General features: G+C 38.0%; 1 protein-coding gene across 10 annotated transcripts in view; it reads left to right on the forward strand.

Annotated features, from left to right (window-relative positions):
• Nucleotides 1-2,220: 2,220 nt before the first annotated feature.
• PDLIM5 (PDZ and LIM domain 5) overlaps nucleotides 2,221-13,477 on the forward strand; it is a 231,114-nt gene continuing 219,857 nt past the window's right edge. For 8 of the 10 annotated variants that reach the window (XM_070452155.1, XM_020906712.2, XM_020906817.2 and 5 more), the window contains exons 1-2: nucleotides 9,071-9,159; nucleotides 12,526-12,663. In XM_070452155.1, the coding sequence (XP_070308256.1) occupies nucleotides 12,568-12,663 (96 nt within the window). In that variant the 5' untranslated portion in view covers nucleotides 9,071-9,159; nucleotides 12,526-12,567. Of the gene's footprint in view, nucleotides 2,438-8,632; nucleotides 8,831-9,070; nucleotides 9,160-9,999; nucleotides 10,347-12,525; nucleotides 12,664-13,477 lie in introns of those variants that run through there. The other 2 variants (XM_070452156.1, XM_070452157.1) reach the window with 2 other exon arrangements.

The following is a 13,477-nucleotide window of genomic DNA, read 5'->3' on the forward strand; positions in this document are numbered from 1 at the left end:
TTTGTTTAAAAAAATTAGCAATATTTTCTTTAATGTTTTATGTAGCTTTGATTAAGACTATTTTTTAAAAATTGATTAAGGTGTATTTGTATCAAATTTGGAAAACTCAGCAGTGGCCACAGGACTGGAAACGGTTAGTTTTCATTCCAGTCCCAAAGAAAGGTAATGCCAAAGACATTCAAACTACCGCACAATCGCACTCATCTCACATGCTAGTAAAGTAATGCTCAAAATTCTCCAAGCCAGGCTTCAGCAATATGTGAACCATGAACTTCCAGATGTTCAAGCTGCTTTTAGAAAAGGCAGAGGAACCAGAGATCAAACTGTCAACATCCACAGGATCATCAAAAAAGCAAGAGAGTTAAAAAAAAAAAAATCTATTTCTGCTTTATTGACTGTGTCAAAGCCTTTGACTGTGTGGATCACAATAAACTGTAGAAAATTCTGAAAGAGATAGGAATAGCAGACCACCTGACCTGCCTCTTGAGAAACCTGTATGCAGGTCAGGAAGCAAGTTAGAACTGGACATGGAACAACAGACTGGTTCCAAATAGGAGAAGGAGTACATCAAGGCTGTATATATCACCCTGCTTATTTAACTTATATGCAGAGTACATCATGAGAAATGCTGGGCTGGAGGAAGCACAAGCTGGAAGCAATATTGTCTCAGATATGCAGTTGACACCACCCTTGTGGCAGAAAGTGAAGAAGAACTAAAGACCCTCTTGATGAAAGTGAAAGAGGAGAGTGAAAAAGTTGGCTTAAAGATCAGCATTCAGAAAACTAAGATCATGGCATCCGGGTCCACCACTTCATGGCAAATAGATTGGGAAACAATGGAAACAGTGGCTGACTTTATTTTGGGGGGACTCCAAAATCACTGCAGATGGTGACTGCAGCCATGAAATTAAAAGATGCTTACTCCTTGGAAGGAAAGTTATGACCAACCTAGACAGCATATTTAAAAAGCAGAGACATTACTTTGCTAACAAAGGTCCGTCTAGTCAAGGCTATGGGTTTTCCAGTAGTCATGTATGGATGTGAGAGTTGGACTATAAAGAAAGCTGAACGCCGAAGAATTGATGCTTTTGAACTGTGGTATTGGAGAAGACTCTTGAGAGTTCCTTGGACTGCAAGGATATCCAACCAGTCCATCCTAAAGGAGGTCAGTCCTGAGTGTTCATTGGAAGGACTGATATCTGAAGCTGAAACTCTAATGCTTTTGGCCACCTGATTTGAAGAACTGACTCGTTTGAACAGACCCTGATGCTGGGAAAGACTGAAGGCAAGAGGAGAAGGGGATGACAAAGGCTGAGGTGGTTGGATGGCATCACCGACTCAATGGACATGAGTTTGGGTGGACTCCGGGAGTTGGTGATGGACAGGGAGGCCTTGTGTTTTGCAGTCCATGGGGTCGCAAAGAGTCTGACATGACTGAGCAACTGAAATGAACTGAACTGATATCAAGTACCTTGGTTAAATAAAAAATTAAATATTAAAAATATCTAACAGTTTTTCTTTATCTAAACCAAATCTGTGACTATTTTGTTTTTCAGATTTAATTTGGATGTTTGAACTTGTATTGATGGAATAACCATATACATGTTCTCAAATTTTCCTTCCAAGTATATTTTCATAGAGAAGACCAACTATTCTGATGATATTTTAATTTGATTTTTTTCTCTCTTTTCGCATACTGAAAACTAAATTTTTATTATGAGGCCCTTTTCTGTATGGAAAGCTGTGACTCAATAGAAATAATAGTTGCAGACTTAAATATTTGAAGAATATTTTCCCTATGATCAAATCTAAAGGTTTATCTCTTAATCTCTTAATTGAAGTGATTTTTACTTCAATCAATCTTTTTATTTTATTTTAGCTTATTCACTTAATACTCAGTTATACAAAGACATAAAAATCATCAAGTTTACAAATTGAATTAGACCCATATTGAGCTGAATCGGACTTGCTTGAATAGAAATTTTCAGAGATACAAATTATCACAATATACTCTGTAAAAGCACCCACTTATTTTAGTTAAGTACATGTGCTCTATAGCCAAAGTTTTGGTCTCAAAATTTAGCTCCGCTCTGAGGATGAAATATGTAAAAAGGATTCAGAAGAGTATCTAGCCACTGAAAGTGAAAGTTTCTCAGTCATGTCCAACTCTTTGTGACCCCACAGATTCACCAGGCCAGAATACTGGAGCCTTTCCCTCCTCCAGGGGATCTTCCCAACTCAGGATTGAACCAAGGCTTCCCACATTTCAGGCGGATTCTTTACCAGCTGAGGCACCAGGGAAGCCCAAGAACACTGGAGTGGGGAGCCTATCCCTTCTCCAGTGGATCTTCCCGACCCAGGAATTGAACCCAGGTCTGCTGCATTGCAGGCAGATTCTTCACCAACTGAGCTATGAGGGAAGCCCATCTAGCTACCAGTAAGTATTTTATAAGTAAAAATTATTACTCATAATTTAAATAGTTTTGAAAGACATTTGTTCCTAGAGAAGGAAATGACAACCCACTCCAGTATTCTTGCCTGGGAAATCTCACGGACAGAGGAGCCTCGAGGGTTACAGACCATGGGGTCACAAAGAGTCTCAGTGACTAAACAATAACCTGTACAAAAAAAAAAAAGACATTTGTTATGTATATATAACAAATGCATGTGACAATGTTATGTGTATTAACACAATGTTACTAATAACAATGTGCATAAACAATGTGTGTTAATGTATATGTCAGTGTTGTGTATAATAATGTACATAAAAATCATTACTGTTAATTTTCAGTTTATTATAAAAGTGTTAGTTGCTCAGTCATGTCCAAATTTTTGCTACCCCATGGACTGTTGCCCGCCAGGCTCCTCTGTCCATGGGATTCTCCAGGCAAGAATAGTGGCCTACCCAAGAAGGGTAGCCATTCCCTTCTCCAGGGGTTGAACCTGGGTCTCCGGCACTGCAGGCAGCTTCTTTACCATCTGAGCCACTAGGAAAGCCTTTAATATAAATGTAAAATGTTTTCAGAAAAGAATTTAAAAGTACAAAAGCAAATATGAGTAAAATAAAACTATAAATAGTTTCACTACTTAGAGGTAACCATTGATAGCATTCATATCTAGACTTTTTCTATAAATTTTAAAATGTAAGATTTAATGTCTAAAGTAATAATATTCGAGTAAAACTGGATGGATTTTGTTATTAATTTATCAAAAAGCTAGTTATTTTGTTAAAGTTTTTAAATTGTGAGAAGGAGCAGGCATCAAACTTTGGCTAAAGAATACTTTAAAATATGCTGTCATATGAAATAATGAGATTTTAAAAATATTTAAAGATTCCAGTTTCACATCTCATAGATTAAAAAAAATACATTTTGTTCACTTTCTTCATTAGTTAACCTTTTCACAGCTGGCAGAAAATGGCTTTAAGTAATTTCCCAGAATTAGTTTAATGAAATTAAATGCCAATAAATGTATGCACATTACATGCTGGCTGAATTTGACGTGATGTGTATTCCATCTTCGGTAGAATTAAGTATAGTTTTCGTTTATGTTATTGATCCATATTTGTTTCTTCATATTTTTCTATATCTTAAAAATAATTCTAAGCTATAATCAGATTTTTAATGAATTGATTCATCATTCTTAGTACAGCATCTCTTACACTTTGGCTGGGAATGACATGCCTTAATACATTCCACTATGACTACATATGTGGATCTCTTCCAATGAAAATATTAGTTTCTTTGCTTTTCCCAGAGTATGTAAATGAATTTTAAAAACATTTAGTAGAGTTACTGTCTTTTGGGTGGAGAGATTTTACTGTAAATAAAGCTTGTTAGAATTAGATTTTCCCCAAGGATCATTCCAATCCAAATACATTTACTTAAATGACCTTATTTGTACACTAGTCTTGTTAATAATTATGTCTTCATAGCTCTACCATTGATGGAGAGACACATGGAAAAGCCTGAGAAATTCTAAACCCAGACAATGTGAAAAACTACTTAACGGCTAAGTAAAGATTACATCGGTGGATTGGGACAAAACCACACTTAAAGAAATTGAGATTTATAAACCAATTAAATTTAAATTAATTTGGGGCTAATATAAGCTTATATTTTATGGTGAACTTGGTCAATTCATGTAGTTTTATGAAAACATACACGAGTTGCCTTATTTCCACTATATATATATTAAATGTTCTCTAAAAATCTGAAATTTAGAAAATTTAAGGAAAAAAATTAACAGCCTCATAATCCCATCTCCCAAAGATAACCAACTATATACTTCACTATATATACATAGACAAGATCTTGATTTAATAAGTATTTTATTTGTGATAAATAATTGTGATTGTTACTAGCTCTTTTACTGATTACAAAATTGACAATATACAAATAAAATATTAATTTACAGATTTTAAGTGACAGTGAGTCATCACACAACATTTTAATCTAATGGGAATGCTTCTAAAAAACAGAAAATGCCTAATTAAAAAAGTCATCAATTAAAAAAATCCCAAAACCAAATCTAGTATTTTCCCCTAAATGAGTTTGCTTTTAAAATCACTTATATCAGCAGAATATGGGACAGGGTAAATGGTCAAGAAATAAGCATGCATAGCATTTTAATGATTTATCCAGGGTGGGTGATAATAAAAATCACCAGCAACATATCAGTCAGTACCCTGAGAAAAAACAGATTGTACCCTCAAAGGTATTTAATTTAAAATAATTTAACAAAGGGACTCTGTATAGAGGTGTAAACATACTGTATTCTCCAAAAGTGACCTAATATATTTTATAAATAAAATCTAAATTTTCTTTCTTCACATTTTCCTTAACTCTTTTAGTATAACAGTGTGAGATGTTTTTACATGGATAGCTGACCATTTTTAAATTTCTCTCTTTTTGGTTTCCTAACACACTTCGTTTTAATTGATTTTACATGAATGTAAATTTGGAAACAGGAAAATGCCTCCCAGGCTGGGGAGATGGTTTTATGGGCACTACCAACTAATTGGGAAGCTATGTTCCAGGCCCATTTCTTACTTTCTTGACTTCTCTCCAGACACCAAGTCTGTCTCGTTGTTGTTGTTGTTTTTAATTCTGGCTGCACTGGATCTTAGCTGTGCCGTGTGGGCTCTCTTAGTTGCAGCACGCAGGGTTAGTTGCTCTATGGCATGTGGGATCCTAGTTCCCCTACCAGGGATCAAACCTGCACCTCCTGCCTTGGATGGCAGATTCCTAACCACTGGACCACCAGAGACATCCCCAGACATGAAGTTTTTTCAGTGATTGACCTACATGTTTTGTTTCTCACTAATCTCCAAATCACATATTGGTTTATCTTTCTGACTACTTCAGACTCCTCAAATAATTGATTTTCTCTGGGCAAAACCTCAGACTAGCTAAACCTGGATCTGATCATGAGAACTGTTCCTCCCCTTTTGAAATATCAAACTTGGAGCTCCTGAGTACTTTTTTCAGTGTCCTTACTATCTACTCTTCTTATTGATGCCCCTCACTGACCAACTGGGTCTTTTTGCTTACAGCAAATTGTCAGTGAAATGCATAGTCACTGCACAAACTTGGCCACTCTTCCTTCATTAATCAGTCAGTTATTAATACTACCCCTCGAACCCAGACTTGAAACTTGGGAGCTACTTTTGAAAAGTTTAAACTTCTTTATAACATCTTCCTCAAGCACACATTTACTCAGTTACCTAAGCTTCATGGATGTTAGAATTCTTAGAGTCCTTCTCATCCGTTAACTTCTTTCCACTCTCTGTGCCTCTTTTAGTTCTGGCCCTTCTCCCAGGACTCTGCAGTAAGCTTTAGAATGACAGTATGCCTCTCTCCCTAGATTACCAAATGTTTCTTTAGGTATTAGAATAGTTAATACTTCCTCTCCATCCCAGGTTTTAAACATTAAATACTCATACCTATGAGTGGTTTATTTGCCTTTCAGAATTAGGACTTTGAAGATAAACTGACTTAGAGTAACATAGGAACTTTTAAAATACTGGCACATTATAGTTTATTGGGTGCAACTGTAAAAACTCATCACGGCCATGCCATCTTGTAATTTAAAGTTTCTGTTATTTTTGAAGTACTGCAAGAGGAATTCTGAGTCATATATTGGATAATTAAAATGTTAGAGCAAACATTTATACATGGAGGTAAATACTGTGTTTAGATGGAATATTATTAAAAACTCTTCCTGCTAAATTAATCTTTTGATCTAATTTCCTTTTCTAATTTTAGCTTTTTGTGTACTGTTTTGAGTGAGGCTGTTAGTACTTTTTTTGGTGTGGTGAATGCTTCGTTGCTTAGCCCATAGGGTTAATGAGGTTAAGGACATTGGTCTGATTTCCCAATGGCTCAGTAATCTTCCTGTAGTCTGTAGTCACGGACTGTCCTCCAAACCATGACCAACCATTTCATAGACGTTAGTCATGAGGGAGACAGAAAAGGGGAGTCAGGATAGCTCAGTGTCAATTCATTCTAGAACAAATTAAGCACATGCCCTACCAGAAGCGGTTCAGGAGTTTCGCCTTCTCTTACTTAAAAGTAATTCAACCTTTATTCAGGGCTTCCCAGGTGGTGCTACCATAATTTGCTGCAGATTACGCCTCTATGGCCCTCAACAGTGTTAGTTGCTATAGTTTTCCCTCTTCTTTCTCTCGTCTTTAAGTTGGATGGTTTACTGAATTTACCGAGATGCAGTGTGTTGAGATGAAAAGGATGTAGTTTTTCGAGTCAGACCCTCTCTTCTACTTCTATCAGTAATTAGTTGTGTGCCCTTGGTTAAATTTCTGAATCTCCAACTATTTCTTTCTTTGAAAAAAATAACTATATGGTTCTAAGAATTAAATAATATACATAAGTCAAGAAATAGTACATGCATAATAAATGCTAAAGTTCTCTATTTAGCTTTTGTGATACATAAAATCTAGTCAGGAAAGTTTAATATGGTTACCAGTTATTTAACACTTTCTTGGTGCCAAGCATGCCATATATATATATATATATATATATATATATCTCAAAGTTTGATAACTTCAAAAGGTAACTTATAATTATTTCTTTTAAAATGAAGAAACTGAGATGAGTTGCTATCTGGGGTGCATGGTTCTCACCAAAGCACAGTTTACAGTAAATTGGGGGTACAGGGATATTTCTAGGGAAGTGATTTTTAAGTATTATAGTTGAATGACTACCTGGATATGAAAAAAAAATCCAGGTAATCATTTCACAAAAAATTTTTTGTTTGAGAAAAAAGCAGACTCTTGGGGCCCATTGGCAAGGATCCTGGGTCTGGAGGCCAGGAAATTACAGTTTTAACAAACTGCCTGTGCCATTTTGATGCTAGTGATACCTCTACACATTGCCTGCAGTTATTGATGTCTTTAGTCAACCTGGTTTTATTCAGGATCAAATTAACTGTATTAGCAGCAAATAGATGAGGAGGAGCAGAGAGCGGACCCTTACAGGGTAATTCTAGCCATTGCCCTGTGGAAGTGTTATCAGCTGCAATCTCTTGGAACCTCAGTTTTCTCGACTATAAATGGGATGACATTTGTCTTATAAAGTTAGGATAATTATCAAGTGTAGTAAGAAGTATTACATTAAGTGTAGTAAAATTATTACACTGCCTAGTGTATGGTAGGTGTTTGTAAGTGGAAGCTCTTGTTACTATTTAATTATTTATATATTTTGGGAGGGAGATGTCAAACATGACAACAAATATTAAAGCACTCTGTAAACCAGTTCACACTAGGAAACCCTTCCCTCCAATATAATCTTTCAGAGAATGTGATGAAAACTATGGACTAGTGCTGTCCAATGAAAATATAATAATGTCAGTCAACATTGGTAATTTAAAACATCTTAAAATCCACATTAAAAACAGGCAAAATTAATTTTAATTGTATGTTTAACAAATATAAACATTTTACCACTTCAACATGTAATCAACATAAAATTATTAATGACATTTTATATTATATTTGTCATAATAAGTCTTCAAAATCCATTTCCATTATAGCACAATGTGGACATTATGTTTTCAGTGGTAAAGTGAAATGTACTCTGATCCAAACACTAAGGTTGTTTTTAGCGGAGGCATGTTATCCTACTTCAGTTTTTAAATTTAATTTAAACTCACATAAAACAAAAAATTCAGTGCTTCAGTCGTAGTAAATACGTTTCAACATGTGGTAAGTGGTTACCGGTTTGGATAGAGCAGTTTGGGGTGTTCTCTAGAATTTTGTTTGCACTTCTTGGGGACCCACGGACTCCATCAGCCTTGCTTTACACGTCCCATGGTTAAGAACCATCCTTTTCACATGTTATAAGCCAATTCACAGTTCAAAACAAGCCTAAAAGTTACTTTCTCTTATGTTCACTGAACGTTATTCAAATTTGCTCATGAATAAATCCCTTGGGCTAAATCAAGCACCTTTATAGAAACTGGAAAATGGACTATTGATCTGGACTTAGAAAAATAAGCTGAGGTTATAATGGTTGAAACACCTTTGGACGCTGCTCTTTTTTAACACGGTCTTCTGGTTTGATTAGAGGATTTAACTTCTAGATATTAAAGTTGCTAATTTTCCCTTTCCTAACAGGTCAACTTTAAAGACTTCTCTTCTCCAGGCACATAAAGCTTGCTCAAAAAACCAGGAGGTGGCCGCTGAACTTGCATAGATAGGGATTTATCCAAAGCCCTCTCCTATTTTTAGCCAAAGCAACTGCTTGCCAATTCAGTTTCTGGAGAGAAAAATGCATCCACGACAAAACAAACAGGCAGAGCGGACCTTTGTCAGGTACTGCCCCAAACCCCCTAAGACTGCTCCCACCGAAACTCCGTACTGCAATAGTCTTTCCGCAGCAGCTTCGGCTCGCTGCAGTTAGCCCACCGCAGGTTCAGCCGCAGCCTTCCCTCAGCTCCGCGCAGCCCTGCGGGTCCGGGGCGTGGCCGGGAGCGGAGGGGGCGTGTCCTGACTCGGGGGCGGGGCCGGTGTGTGTGAGTGTTGGGGCAAGGGGGCGGGAGCCAAGAGGCGGAAGTTCCCGCGGGCCGTGGGGAAGGCGCAAGCCGCGCGAGTCACTTGTCAGCGCTCGTCTGATTCGGAGGCATCGCGGCGCCGGCCCCGAGGTGAGTGGCCGCCTGCAGGGGATGCGCGTCTCGGAACCCGGGTGGGGAGGAGGGAAAGAAGGAATCGCCGTGTACTGAGCGCATGGCGAGAAGTCCTGCTTAGGGAGAGACGGTGGTGCGCTTAGCGCTGGGAAGCTTCTCAGGTGTTTGCTGGACGCGGATCTGCGGAGGTGGGAGAGTGGCGTGGGAAGAGGACTGTCGGGGAAACGGCGGCGCGGAAGCGGACTCCAGGCCAGAGAACGGGCACTGGAGCCCGGCCGGGCTGGGACTAGCACGGCTGAGGCAAGGGCGCAGGAGTCGGGCGAGGGCGGGCCACCATCCGGGTGCCGAGCGCCTCTGGGCACCCACCTTGGAGTCTGGGGATACTCGCGTCCTGCGCAGTGTCCTGGAGGTGTGGAGAGGAAGCGGGGCTAATTTTTATTTGCGCTCACTCTACTGAGAAGCATTTATTACTCCCCGCCCCTCCGCCCCATCCTCCAACATTTAGGATTGTGTAACCTGTTAGGGGAATAAAGCTTGTTTAAAAAACAAATCTGTGTCCAGGAATAGAGCTTGTTTAAAAAACATATCTGTCGTAAACGCCAGATTTATTAATGCTTGCGTACTTGTTGGGGCTTTTTTAGGCTGTGCCTCTAATTCGTTTGACAATAAGTGGAAAAAGGAAGGGCGTATGGATAGGGCAGAGCCTGGAAAGAAAATTGGTGGCTGCGCTGGGCAGGGCAGGTCTAGGGTGTGATCGCCAGATCCTATCCCAAGGCCGCCTTCCTGACCACGAGGACGTTGGAACCCGCCTGCCTCGGAAACAGCCGGCTCGGGAACCTTATTTGGCAAACAGGGCTAGGCGTGAACCTCTCTGCTGGAAAACTGTCTCGTCGGCTACTTTCATCCGCTGCTTGTGGCTTTAATTCTTCCACTCTACCTCCGCAGTCTCTCAATCTGGGGAGGAAGAGAATCTCAAGATACGTCTTTGATTTCAGAGCCTTCTCTGAGCCATTCATCACGAATTCTTCTTTCCACTCTTCCCATCCACCGAAAAGTTAGGATAGAAGTGTGGGAAATACCAAGCTGCCTAGAGCGAAGACATTGTTTGGACTTTCCCTAAAAGAAAATCCAACACAATACAGAAGTTCCCACATTTTCTACTTATTTGAAAGAAGAAAGGCTGCTCAATATTTCCTGCCTCCTTGGTAATTTAGGAAGAGTTTGGGCACTAATAACCAGACCTGGAAAAGGGCATTAATATTACTGTTGCTTTGGTTTCTGACTATTTCAAGTCACATGAAACTGGCAAAGCGAGGGAAACGGCACTGTCTAGAAATGAACTGACTCTGGTTCTATAGTGTGGCTGTGAACTTGCCAGTTCTAGAGATTTTAATAACAAAAGGGAGAAAGCAGGAAAGGAACTCCCGGTACATGGGTTAATATATGAATTAAATACATTTTCTTGTAGGCAACAATGGGATTAGAAAAGTTGAGCCTGACTTTCACGTTCTTTTGAGGAAAAGTTAAAGATTAAAAAAGGAGGAGGGACATATTGCCTGTGAAATATCTGTTGGCTTTATACACTTTTGGTAAATATTGTGTGCCATCATCCAAATAATTCTTCTCTACAAGTTCTCAGAAACGCTTTTATTATAGGGAGAAAGCAATTAAATTATGTATATTGGGTGGTTTAGTCGCTAAGTCCTATTCTGTCCGGCTCTTGTGACCCCATGGATTGTGGCTCCTTATTACCTCCTTACTGTTCATTTTTCACCTGTATCTCATAGTTTGATATCTGGTTTGGCCTTTTTCATCTTTTTGGTGCCTGTTAACATTAGTACTAGTTTTGTTGCCTAGTAGTTCAGTGAACTACTATGCCTGGGGAGAAGCTTTCTCATTTTTTTTTTTTTTTTTACTGGTAGATGTAGTACATATTTTCAGTGAATTTTCTTGAAGAATTTAGACTTATTTGAAAATTTTGCCTCGTTTTCCCCACAGGAGAAGATGGAATCTGCTTGCTTTTAATATACCTAATTGTTCAAATATTTATATCTGCCACTGTTAATTGATGTAATGGAGTAGAAATTTTGAACAAGTTAAAAAATGAAATATTTTAGGACAAGTAATGATTTGGTTAAACAACAGGTTTCTTCAAGGAAGTAGGTCTTAAGCAGTTTTTTTTTTTAAGTGTGGTTTTAAATTATTTATTGTTATATTACTAATATTTTAAAGAAGCAAATAGTACATTTCTTAGTATTACATTTTAGAAAATCCCTATTCCTCCTAATTTCTCCCACATTATCACCATAACAACCAGTACCAAGCTCTGAATCATGCTTTTATTCCTTTAGTTTTTTTTGTTATATAGAAGTACATGGTATCATGAGAGTCATTTTGAGCTCCCTTCGAGCAAAACATAGAAAAAACAAACATAGAAAAAAGAAAGCACTGGTTGTTTTCTAAAGCTCTAATTCCCTTTCATGCAATAAGATTAACCCTATATTCCTACCATGTTTAGTCAGTCTTATACACTGTGTGGTAAATGCTCACTCCACTTTGCCTGATGATGTGTGTATGTAAAACAAAAAGCAGGTTCTGACTCAGATATCACTGTGCTAGAATATTGCCACCCACTCCAGTATTCTTGCCTGGAAAATGCTGTGGATAGAGGAGTCTGGCAGGCTACACACAGTCTGTGGGATTGCAAAAGAGTTGGACATGACTTAGCAAGTAAACCACCACCACCAGAGTACTGCCCATCACTGCCTGTCTGAAGGAAAAGTGAATAATTTAAGTGTGGAAAATACCATGTCCCTATATGAGAAAATGCAAGTTGTAGTTTATGATTAGAGAAAATAGTTTTTATGCATTAAGAAACAACTTCTCATTTTAAAGAATTTATTGTTTGGAAAGCATGAATGAGAGTCTACCATTTGCAGTTCTCTTCAGATGTTAAAATAACCTAGAATTTAGGTAAGTGAAATGGACTCTTGCCAATTTCAGCAGAAGAGGTCGGGGAAAATCATTTTGAATTATACCTGAAATATAGTTTTGTTCTTTTTTTTTTAAATATAAAAAGTGTTGTAAGGTACCTGGAATTAAAGTTTATATGCAAGAAGCCACAAATTGTGTTCTAGCAAGTTGTAAGACTGGTCAAATGTCTAGAAATATACTCTGATATGGAATTTTTAGACTATGGAAATTGGCATAAGTTTAGAGATTGCATAGACTGAAATGAGAACAATATAAACTTACTCTGCGTATCCCCTCTTTCCCCAAAAACAGAACACTGAAGATAACTTAGTTGGGTTTATATTCAGTGCATTTAAATATGTAATAGCCTTTCAGCTAAGCATCCTTGTTAACCGTCTGGTTTTCTTTCAGTTTCTTGCATTTTGAGGGACTGGACTTTGCCTCGTTAGAACCATGAGCAACTACAGTGTGTCCCTGGTGGGCCCAGCTCCCTGGGGCTTCCGGCTGCAAGGTGGCAAGGATTTCAACATGCCTTTGACCATCTCCAGTGTAAGCAAACTTTACAGACTTTGTTGCAGATGTTCACTCGATGCATAGTCCTAGAAACATCACGGCTGAGTTGTTGAAATCTCTGAATGTCCTGTGCTCTACTTAATAGAATTGCTTATGGAATATGATCTGAGCAGATTTAGTTAATTGTCGTAAAGGATCTGCTGGGGAAGGAAATTGGATAATTGATTTCAATTAAGCATATTTTCCTCCCTCTTAATAAAAAAAAAAAAGGAAAGCGTTTAACTGGGGGACAGACTCCAGATCTTTGAACTGTCACTAATCTGGACCTTAGATTCTTCAGATGTAATAGAAGGTTGTAACTGTGGGATGTACACTGTCACTTTAAGCTCCAAAAGCTGTTTATTAGAAACTGTTGATCAGTATTGGGTAAAATAACTGTTTTGGTGTTATTTCCTCAACTTGCTCTCTGATGAAGGTGATAGCCTAAAGTAAAATGGCCAAAAGATACTTAGCTTTGAAGAGGAATTGAAGGGCTTGGATCTTCAACTATTGGGTTGGCCAAAAATTTTGTTGGGGGTTTTCCATAAGATGGTAGAGAATAGATAGTCAATCTTTGAATAACTGAGATTTGGCTGTTTACCTCATTATGGATTTATTTTGAATATATTCTATGTATATATTTTAAAGATATGTTTCCTGATGCTAATAATACTTATGAGGGGAGTAATAATAATAGCTTTCATTTATTGAGGCTGGACTGGGTATCAGGCACTATTTCACTTTCATCTCCAATAGGTAATTTTTGCTTTTAATTAGTTGTATGACATTTAAAGGATTTTTTGTATATTCA

Source organism: Odocoileus virginianus, chromosome 21 (assembly GCF_023699985.2).
Source record: "Odocoileus virginianus isolate 20LAN1187 ecotype Illinois chromosome 21, Ovbor_1.2, whole genome shotgun sequence".
Classification (NCBI taxonomy): domain Eukaryota; kingdom Metazoa; phylum Chordata; class Mammalia; order Artiodactyla; family Cervidae; genus Odocoileus; species Odocoileus virginianus.